Here is an 11,128-nt window from a genome sequence, read left to right on the forward strand (position 1 = left end):
ACAGGGAGACTCTGCATAGTGGCCACATCCGTTCCCTCTGAGAGGGTCTTCTCAAAAACAGGACAAATAATTACTGAGAGAAGAAACCGCATCAGCCCCTCGAAAGTGAGGCAGCTTGCATTTCTGAATGCAAATCTCTCATAAAAGCAAAATATGGTCAGCATTGCTGTGTGCTGCTGGTTATAACATGGCAATCAAGAAGAGAGAAAAGTGGGACCAGTTTAATATTTTAAGTGGGAGGCTGCAGTTTTGCACATTGTTATTTATTTTTCTTTGATATGGTGCAATATTCTATTATGCTGTTTAGATTGTATTCGTTTTGAATGGTTAGATTTATATGCACTTTGTTTATATACATTAAAAAGTTATACTTTAAATGCAAATGTTTAATATTTATCATAACAAACCAATGCATTTTTAAATACATTGTGGTTAAGGTAGAGTATGATTTCATTTAATAATTTCATTAGAATTGTTTTAACACCAATCATAGTCAAACTATCGCAAACTGTTTGACTTGAAAAAATACAAAACATATCTTTTAAAGAGCCAAAAGAGCCGGCTCTTTTTGGTGAGCTCACTGAAAATAGACGGAATGCCCATCACTAATTTGACATGTAACTACAGCTTGCATTGAATTGTGGGTCGTATCAGCCCCGCAAGTGACCATGTTGTTCACTTGCTCCCTCGAGCTAAATCTAGGGCCGAGGGGCAACGTTAGATCGCGTATGCGGTGCGGCAGGACGCCTAGTGGTTAGAGCGTTGGACTAGGAACCGGGAGGTTGCAAGATCGAATCCCCGAGCTGACAAGGTACAAATCTATCCCTCTGCCCCTGAACAAGGCAGTTAAACCCACTGTTCCCAGGCTGCCATTGAAAAGAACGCATTTGCCTAGTTAAATAAAGGTTAATAATAATACACCATGGCAGCACATTCTGATTTCACATTTCACCCCAGAACGGTAGGTGTCAGTAATGCCCATTGCCTGTCTTGAACAGGAAAATAAAGTATTCTGTCCTTGACGACGATGGCTACTGCTACAAAAATTATCCAGAGGCTCAGAAATCTTTTATCGGGGGTAAGCTATAGCTAGATCTCATCACGTTGTGTATTTAGTGCAAGTGTCATGAATGTAACGTAAGGCAACTTATCTCAAGTTGCCAACACATTTGAAGAGTTTGCAGCCTGTCTTACTGGCTAAGGACACAGCTAACGTTAGCTAACCAGATGGCTTGTTACTAGTTTGCTGACATTGTATGTTGGAAATGGAAGACTCTTTAAAAGCAAGTTATTACTCTTAATTCACCTTATCAAATTTCCACAGCATGATCTACAAGCAAAGCTACAGTTGCGTTACGGTGAGATTGCAAAGAGGTAAGTGGCAGCTCATTCATGTCTTTAATGTTTGATGATAGCTAAGAATCAATTTAGGCAGAACGTTTTCAGCAGGTTTTGCATGACACTCAAAGGGGAGGGGAGGAAATTATGGTGTTTGTACACTTTGTAAATGCCACAATCTTTGTTAAAATCTTTTGTGCAGGACCCTACCACCACCCAAACTTCCTGTTGGGCCCAGCCACAAGTTTGCCTTCAATTACTATAATGGCAGAGATGGGCGTAGAGAGTCTGCACCAGCAATGGTTGTGATGACGTGTCAAAAGGCCTTGACTGCTTGGTAAGTGGGGCATAATAAAGGCTATGACAGTGGAACAAGTGTTGGGATTCCTTCTCTGGCAAACTGGGTGGAAGTTGAGTGCATATGACTACTTTACTGTACATGTTTTCAAGCAGAGCCAAAGCAGTCCTGCTTAGATTAGACTGCATTAGTCTCTTGTGAAAAATCCCTCACTCACACAGACCACTCACTCACAGACAACTCAGACAGACAGACAACTCAGACAGACTACTCACTCACACACACACACACAGAGACAGAGACTACTCACTCACACAGACAGAGACTACTCACACAGACAGACAGACAGACAGACTACTCACTCACACACACAGACAGACTACTCACTCAGACAATTCACACTCACACAACTCACTCACAGACTACTCACTCTCACAAGTCACTCACACAGACTACTCTCTCACACACACAACTCATTCACGACTACTCACTCACACAATTCACACAGACTACTCACTCAGACTATTCACTCACTCACACACGCAGACTACTCACACACACACACGCAGACTACTCCCTTCATTGGCTCACACACACACACTCGCATACAATCATCATATACGCTGCTGCTACTCTTATCATATCCTGATGCGTAGTCATCTTACCCCTATACATATATAACCCTCCCCCTCCATTATCCCTTCACATTGCAAATGTGGTATTGGCACTGACCCTGTACATTTACATTTAGCAGACGCTCTTATCCAGTGCGACTTACAAATTGGTGCATTCACCTTATGATATCCAGTGGAACAACCACTTTACAATAGTACATCTATCTCTTTTTTTGGGGGGGGATAGAAGGATTACTTAATCCTATCCCAGGTATTCCTTAAAGAAGTGGGGTTTCAGGTGTCTCCGGAATATGTATATAGCTTACTTGTGTTCTTGTTCTATTTTACTTTATAGTACTACGGATATTACTGGATTGTTGTAAGAAAGTCCTTTCACTGTACTTGTGCACTTGACAATACAACTTAACTTGCCTATGCAGACACTTAAATCTGTAAATGGCCAATCAAGCAATATTTTTGGTTCATAGTAAATATTGGACAGTATTATACAATATCGGTGTGCATTTGATTTAGCTAGAGAATTCACTTCATACTGTATCTGAGTGATGTACCAACATTTACTTATGTTTTCATTCCCTTACAGCCAAGCTCTGGAGGTGCCAGCAAAGTGTCCAGTCACACCTGGAAATGTTCCCAGGGAGCTAACGCTGTCTGCAGACCAACCATACCTCTGAACATTGTTTTTTTCCTGACTTATTGTAGGTCTGACAGCAGAGCACAATGTTGCTATCACTATTGTAAAATATTAAATTATGTTTGAAATGTTTTGTAATGACCAATTGCTCATGTTACTAGCATATTTACTTTGAGTCACAGTTTTGGGTACCTGGTTAAAGGTAGACTCAGCGATATGGCGTAGATGCAGAAAGTAAACAGCATAGTGGGTCAACTTCCGCAACAACTAAGTCCGTTGAAGCGCGAGGATCAACTTCTCCGCTGTTTGGTGCCCTGGCTACCACACTGAACTGCGTTATGCACAGATGCTGTGTGAGAGAGTAGTGTTGCATCACGCTCATCTCTCTCCGGTGCTGCTTGTGGCAATGTTATTTCACTGAGTCTACCTTTAATATCCCCAAAGTAGCTCTTCATTATCAGGAGTCGACTCAACCATTCATGCATGTAGTCTGCTGCATATTCTTCACTCCAACCTATAGTACCAGCATGTTCTCATTGTGAAAGCATCATGTTTTTTTTCCCCCCACTGTACTGTTGCTGGATTTATTTACATGATCAAGTGTAGCAACTTCAAACCTCCAAACTTCTGCCCCGAATAGCCTTTTACTTTGCAATTTGGGTTCTGGCTTTGAAGTCAACATGGAAACATGATCTTAACTGTAACCATATTTTTCCTCAAAGCCAAGTTAGCTCCTGCAAGCATCTGGGTTCTCTTAAATTGTTCAGTGGAAGGTGCAGACTAGGTTCGTTAGGACCAAACTCTGCAATGTTACATGTGAAATGGACCTTTTGACGAAATTAATTGAGGATTGAATGAAGTGGCCACAAATAGATAATTGTTCTAACCTGACCCAGACGACATAGTCTGACATACTATAAAGGGGTAATCCACAGTTAAAACGATAAAGCGGTTTCCTTGCTGTTACGTACGCCTCTAGGAAGAGGGAACGCAACACCCTGCTACAACTCAACTCCCTGTGGAGTGAAAGAGGTATGGGATTGTAGGTGCGAGTAGGGATGACAAAGGCAGAGAATTTAACATTTACTGGGAATTTATTCCTACACACGGTAAATTTGGGAAAAAGGGACTGTACAGAACCAAAGCACGTAAATGTCAGCCCCCTCTCCTACCTTACCTGCCTACCCACTACTTACCTAACTTAGCACCACCTGATGCACTAACCAAAATACAGGGGGTAGTCCACCCAGGTCTTACCTAGTGTGTATAGACAGTAAATACTACGGGCTATGTATGCCCGCAGGCCTCTTGCCTAAGCACTCCCTAAGTCCCTTCCCCCCTGGGAACAAATGAAACAGAAGACAATGTCAAAAAAAAACTGCGTCGTTTTGACCAACACAGGACATACTAATAAGCTCTCAGCAACAACCAACATGGCACATACCAATCAGCTCTAGTCTCTCAGCAACAACCAACACAGGACATACTAATAATCTCTAACAAAGGAACACTGGCTTTTTCTAGCTGGAGAAGTAGGCTGTAATGGGATACAGCTGTATCCTCTGATGAGGGCGGGGTCAGCTCCAATTAGCAATGGGGCCGACCAATCAGCTGCTTGGGGGAATTTCAGGAATCCATCCTGAAACATACAAACAAAACCACAACATGCCCACCACAAAACATGCAAACATAGGTTTTGTTAATACAAACTGTAACGCATCCCCAGTTACTAAACCCGTGATAGACAGTCGGCAACCACATTTGCCAAACCCGTCACATACTTTATGTACATTGTATCCTTGTACAATCAGAGCCCACCGCATAAGGCGGCGGTTCTGATTGTACATTTGCTTCAAAAACACCAAAGCATTATGGTCCGTGAAGACCAGTATAGGCAAGGCACTGGAGCCCACATATACCTCAAACTGTAAGGCTAGCAATACAGCCAGCGTCTCTTGTTCAATAGTGGAGTACCTTGACTGACACGAGTTGAACTTACGGGAGAAGAAACTGACAGGCCAGTCCACTCCCTCTTCATCTTCCTGCAAGAGAACCGCACCCACCCCCACTATACTAGCATCTACCTCCAACTTAAAAGGTTTGTCAAAGTTGGGGGCGGCAAGCACTGGGGCACTACAAAGTAGCGCTTTAGCGGACTCAAAAGCATAGTTACAGTCCTGGGACCACTTAAATGGTACTTTCGGACTAAGCAGAGATGTAAGGGGAGCTACTACCGTTGAGAAATTCTTACAGAAAGTACGATAGTACCCTACCATCCCCAGGAAGCGGCGCAACTGGCGGCGAGTCGTGGGAGCAGGAAAAGCAACAATTTCTTCCACTTTGCCAGTTACTGGGCGCACTTGACCTCGTCCCACTTGTTTCCCTAAGTAAGTCACAGTAGCCTCCCCAAACACACTTGGCCAAATTGAGGGTTAAAGAAGCATTCTCCAACTGCTGAAACACACTTTAAGGTGGAGAGATGATCAGACCAAGTAGACGAATGAATCACCACATCGTCAAGGATAGCAGTACAATTTGGCACATCCGCAAACACAATGTTAACTAGACGCTGAAAAGTAGCAGGTGCATTACACATTCCAAAGGGCATCACAGTGTATTGTACGAAGTTATCAGGCGTAACGAAAGCCGAGATGTCCGAAGCTTGAGAGGTCAGAGGCAACTGCCAATAACCTTTTAGCAAATCTAACTTACTAACTTAAGCAGCAGAGACAATTCTATCAATGCAGTCATCTAAGCGAGGTAGTGGAAAAGAATCAGACTTTGCAACAGCATTTACTCGGCGATAGTCTGTACATAAGCGGGACGTCTGCCTTAGGAACAAGAATATGCGGAGAACTCCAAAAACTGTTACTGGGTTTTGCCATGTCATTCTGTAATAAATAAGCTACCTCACTTTTCATTACCTCCCTTTCTTTGCATTAACCCGGTACGGATGCTGACATATAGGAGCAGCATTCCCCACATCCATGTCATGCTCCAAGATGGACGTGCGACTTGGAACGTCCTGAAACACATTGAGAAAACTATTTATCAGTAGGATAAGATCATTAGTTTGATCGTTATCCAAATGTTCCATTTGAGAGGGTAACTTTTTCAGCATCTGAATTACATAAGCGTTTACACTGCTGTAACGTATGCCATAACTCCAACCCGTCCTCCTTATCCTCCTCTAGGTCCCAGCCAGGCTTCAGCACCACCACAGCCACACTGGAGACGGCGGGCTGGCCCGGCTTACCTGAGGAACTATTGGGAGAATCACGCACATAATGCTTTCAGCATGTTAACATGACACACAAGGGAAGATCTGGGGTCTTTATCACAATTGGTGTCACTGAGTTTCTTTTCCACAAGATATAGTCCAGAAAAACGTGCCGACAGAGATGAGCCAGGGATTGGCAACAAAACGAAAACTTGATCCCCTGGTGCAAAAGAACAGCCAACAGCCTTTTTGTCATAATGCAACTTTTGGGCTAACGCACATGTGGCGTGCAGTCTCTCCTGCATCTTACTGACATAATCCAACACATTTTTAGGGGCGCTACTAGGTGTAGGAGATAGGATATGCTCCTTCAAAACTTTTAGCGGACCCCGTGGGGTGTGTCCAAACACAAGGTCAGCAGGGCTGAACCCTAAGGGCTCTTGTATGGTTTCCCTAATAGGACAAAGGGTACCCCCTCATCCCAATTGGTACTGGTAGCCATGCAATACTTGCGTAGTATCGCCTTTAGCGTCTGATGCCAGCGTTCGAGTGCCCCTTGACTCTCCGAATGATACGGACTGGAGACCTGATGGGAAATACAATGTCTAACATTTGAGAACAGTTTTGACATAGAGTTTGTTCCCTGATCAGTTTGGATTACTTTAGGAAGTCCAAACAGAGAAGAACTTCACTAGTGCCTTCGCCACAGTCTTAGCCGTTATAGTACGGAGCGGAATAGCCTCTGGGTATCGAGTAGCACTGCACATTATTGTTAGTGGGAACTGGTTACCTGACCTGGTTTTCGGCAATGGACCTACACAATCAATTCCCCACAGGAATCGGGCAGAGCGGGGCTCGAGGAACTGTTTGATTCGCTTTCCCAGTGAGTTGACATAAGTGACATGTTTTACAAAATTGGACCACGTCAGACTTCAAACCTGGCCAGAAGAAAATGTCGAAGGACTCAGTTATAAGTCTTTGTGATCCCCAAATGTCCGGACCACGCCTGGTCATCGGCGAGTGACAACACTTGCTGTGGGAACGTTGTAGGAACAACCACTTGACACTTCACTCCAGTCATTAACGGTATCATGAGCTGCCCATTTACTCATCAAAACTCCTGCTTCCATAAAGTAAGCAGTCTCTCTAGTTTTAGCTTCCTCAATGGAAATTACCAAAGCAAAACACTAGAAGACTGCTGTCTCCCTTTTGACATTCAATCACCTTCTCGGGGGTGACAGACAAAAGAATGTCATGTAATTGGGGCGCGATTTTGCTTTCCCCCGGCTTAGTTTTTATCCCCGTAAAAACTGTCGGCTTTGCAGAAGGAATACCCGGTGCATTTCCTTCTACCTCAACATTCTCAAAAATGGAACTAGCCAAATCCAACACATCTCCTAGCTTGCGAGATTGTGCCCTCATTAACACACAAGCAGGAAAAACATGGGAAATGCTTGAACCAATTTATCATCTGTAGTTCTGATTTCTGGGTCGTCTACTACCTCTAACACAGGAGTGACGTTACCACCAGTGATATCATTCCCTAGTAGCAATGTGACTCCTTTTACTGGCAGTGTAGACAATACACCAACACGGAAACGTCCTGATACCAAGTCTGACACTAAGTGGACCCAGTGTAAGGGTACTGTTTTTGCCTCTCCCCTGTAATGACATGAGCCACAATACGTTTCAGGAGACCAGGGTAAAGCATCAGTAACGATTACTGACTGCGCCACGGTGTCTCGTAAGATTTTTATTGGCTTTTGATCCGCTTGTTCTCCAGTTAAGGAAACACAACCGGCAGAGATAAACAGAGCATGGACAGGATCCGGTTTCCCAAATGCTGAATCAATAACTTGGTCCAATGGACGAGCCAAAGACTTGACTAAACTCACACTTTTCATTTTTGGAGACGGTGACAGGGACTGTCGGTTTATTTTTCAAAACCGGGGAGTCCGCAATCACGTGACCCTTTTGGTGACAGTAAAAACATTCACGAATTTCATGAAGAGGCTTAGAGTTGTCAGAGGAAAAGCAACCTGAACGAGGCACTGATGACGTAATCGGTTAGCCTTCAAAACGAGGTGCACCAAAGACAGTCTTGTGTGTCAAAGCGTACTCATCTGCCAACACTGCTGCCTGGGCCAATGTCACCACTTTCTGTTCATTTAAATAAACTACAATTCTATCAGGGAGGTTGCTTTTAAAATCCTACAACAGCACCAACTCTCGAACATCTGCAAAGGTGTTAGCTTTGCTGGCTGAACACCATCGATTAAACAGAGACTTTGTCCCTTGCAAACTCTGAGGGTTTTTTGTGGTCCCTGAAGCGCTGCCTATAAGCTTCAGGCACCAACTCATAAGCCCACAACACGGTAGTTTTAACTGTATCATACTGTAAACTGTCTTCCAGGGAGAGAGCAGCTACTACTTCCTGGCCTTTCCCAGACAATTTACATTGCAACAGTCAGATCCTCACCTTATCTACTTCCCTCATTTCTAGATCAAACTGCATCTGTCTATCTTTGTGCTCCATTTCTAAACGGGCCAGCCTCACCTTTAGCCTTGCGGTCCCGTATGAACGGCCCGAAGCAGAAGATAAAGGGTCAAATCGGGGCAATGTAAAGGGGTATGAGCAACCCCTTCCTCCGCCCTGTCCTCTGACTTGACATCGGAAGGTATACCCGTCTCCTCTCCTGAAGCCTCCCTCTACTCAGTGAGAAAGATCATTTTCTCCCTAAACCCTCCCTGACTAGCACCAAAAGCTCAGCCTTTAGGGCTTTCTCAGGGACGAAGAGTCCATAACGGTCAGCTATAGCTAAAAGGTCTACTTTCCGCAACCCCACCAAACGATCAACAGGACGCTTCAAAAAAACTTGGAGATGGCTGAGGCAGCCATCTTGTACACTGCAGCCTGCTGAACACACACACACAAACTAAACAAGTCACCCAAACTCACAACCAACCATCACACCTCAATCACAGAGAGCTCAGAGCAGCAGGGTCCGGTGGGTTTAATGGAATCCCGGATGAGCCCCCATTATGTTACATACGCCTCTAGGAAGAGCGAACGCAACACCCTGCTACAACTCAACTCCCCGTGGAGTGAAAGAGGTATGGGGTTGTAGGTGCGAGTAAGAATGACAAAGGCAGAGAATTTACCATTTACTAGGAATTTATTCCTTCACACGGTACATTTGGGGAAAAGGGGCCGAACAGAACCAAAGCAAAGAAACTAAGTGTAAAAGCCCCCTCTCCTACCTTACCTGCCTACCCACTACTTACCTAACTTAGCACCACCTGGTGCGCTAACCAAAAGACAGGGGGTAGTCCACCCAGGTCTTACCTAGTGTGTAGATAGTAAATACTACAGGTTATGTATGCCCGCAGGCCTTTTGCCTAAGCACTCCCTAGGTGCCTTCCCCCCTGGGAACAAATGAAACAGAATAACACAAACAAAGTCAATAGTCAGTAGCAACTGCAGATTTACCCTTTTAATATCTGAAGTTACAATGTATGAGAAATCACAGTTTAGTAGAGTGTTGAGTCTCATTCTCTAGTAACTGGGAAAGATCTCAATTGCATACTCCTCTTACCCTCTCCTCAAATCCCATTGGAGGAGGGATCAGACCTCTGGCTTGGTGGGCGCTTGGACCCGTCTCAAGCCTTTGTTCATTGTCCGTCCCGGCACAGTTGATGTCATGGCACATGAATGCAATGTCTAAGCAGAGGAACGCGACTGTCACGTAGAGTAGGCCACGTAGGCCAGAAGGCTAATCTGAAAAACCTTAACCTGTCTGGGCTAGAGGGCAGTATTTTCACGGCCGGATGAAAAACGTACCCAATTTAAACAGGTTACTACTCTGGCCCAGAAACTAGAATATGCATATTATTAGTAGATTTGGATAGAAAACACTCTGAAGTTTCTAAAACTGTTTGAATGGTGTCTGTGAGTATAACAGAACTCATATGGCAGGCACAAACCTGAGAAAAATCCAAGCAGGAAGTGGCCTGTCTGACAATTTGTAGTTCTTCTTTCTAGTCCCTTTCGAAACTACAGTATCTCTGGGGTTACGTTGCACTTTCTAAGGCTTCCATTGGCTCTCTAAAGCCTTCAGAAAGCGGATTGAGGCGTCTCCTGTCTCTGGGCAGAGTATGGTAGCTCAGTTTGTCAGTGGTCTGCCTGGTGACAATGAGAGTGGATATGCGCGGTCCCGCGACCATGCTGTTTTTTCTTTTCCTCTTTGAATGAATACACTATTGTCTGGTTGGAATATTATCGCTATTTTACAAGAAAAATACCATAAAAATTGATTTTAAACAGCGTTTGACATGCTTCTAAGTACGGTAAAGGAACATTTAGAATTTTTTGGTTTCGAAATGCGCTTGCGCATTATCCTTTGGATAGTGACCTGAATGCACGAACAAAACTGAGGTATTTGGACATAACTATGGATTATTTGGAACAAAAGCAACATTTCTTGTGGAAGTAGCAGTCCTTGTGGAAGATCAGCAAAGGTAATAAAAAATTTCGAATAGTAATTCTGAGTTTAGTGAGCCCCGAAGTCGGCGGGTGTCAAAATAGCTAGCCGTGATGGCTGAGCTATGTACTCAGAATATTGCAAAATGTGCTTTCGCCGAAAACCTATTTTAAAATCTGACATTGCGATTGCATAAAGGAGTTCTGTATCTATAATTCTTAAAATAATTGTTATGTATTTTGTCAACGTTTATGGTGAGTAATTTAGTAAATTCACCGGAAGTTTTGGGTGGGAATGCATGTTTTGAACATCACATGCCAATGTAAAAAGCTGTTTTTGGATATAAATATGAACTTGATTGAACAAAACATGCATGTATTGTATAACATAATGTCCTAGGAGTGTCATCTGATGAAGATCATCAAAGGTTAGTGCTTCATTTAGCTCTGTTTTGGGTTTATGTGACATATATGCTTGCTTGGAAAATGGCTGTGTGATTATTTGTGGCTATGTACTCTTCTA

General features: G+C 43.7%; 1 protein-coding gene across 1 annotated transcript; it reads left to right on the forward strand.

The window, feature by feature from the left end:
- The first annotated feature begins 998 nt into the window (after positions 1 to 998).
- LOC115151707 (NADH dehydrogenase [ubiquinone] 1 alpha subcomplex subunit 7) lies at positions 999 to 3,846 on the forward strand. The gene is made up of 4 exons (XM_029695870.1): positions 999 to 1,078; positions 1,325 to 1,374; positions 1,541 to 1,675; positions 2,855 to 3,846. The coding sequence occupies exons 1-4, from the start codon at positions 1,028 to 1,030 to the stop codon at positions 2,943 to 2,945; spliced, it is 327 nt and encodes a 108-aa protein (XP_029551730.1). The 5' UTR covers positions 999 to 1,027; the 3' UTR covers positions 2,946 to 3,846.
- The last annotated feature ends 7,282 nt before the right edge of the window (positions 3,847 to 11,128 follow it).

The sequence above is a fragment of the Salmo trutta genome, chromosome 17 (assembly GCF_901001165.1).
Source record: "Salmo trutta chromosome 17, fSalTru1.1, whole genome shotgun sequence".
Taxonomy (NCBI): domain Eukaryota; kingdom Metazoa; phylum Chordata; class Actinopteri; order Salmoniformes; family Salmonidae; genus Salmo; species Salmo trutta.

What these genes read in the sequence shown, in the direction of transcription:
- LOC115151707 (XM_029695870.1), top strand. Translation starts at nt 1,028, where the DNA reads ATGGCTACTGCTACAAAAATTATCCAGAGGCTCAGAAATCTTTTATCG. An exon ending in TCAGAAATCTTTTATCGGGG is followed by an intron (nt 1,079 to 1,324) that starts GTAAGCTATAGC and finishes AAATTTCCACAG; the next exon opens with CATGATCTACAAGCAAAGCT. An exon ending in TACGGTGAGATTGCAAAGAG is followed by an intron (nt 1,375 to 1,540) that starts GTAAGTGGCAGC and finishes TCTTTTGTGCAG; the next exon opens with GACCCTACCACCACCCAAAC.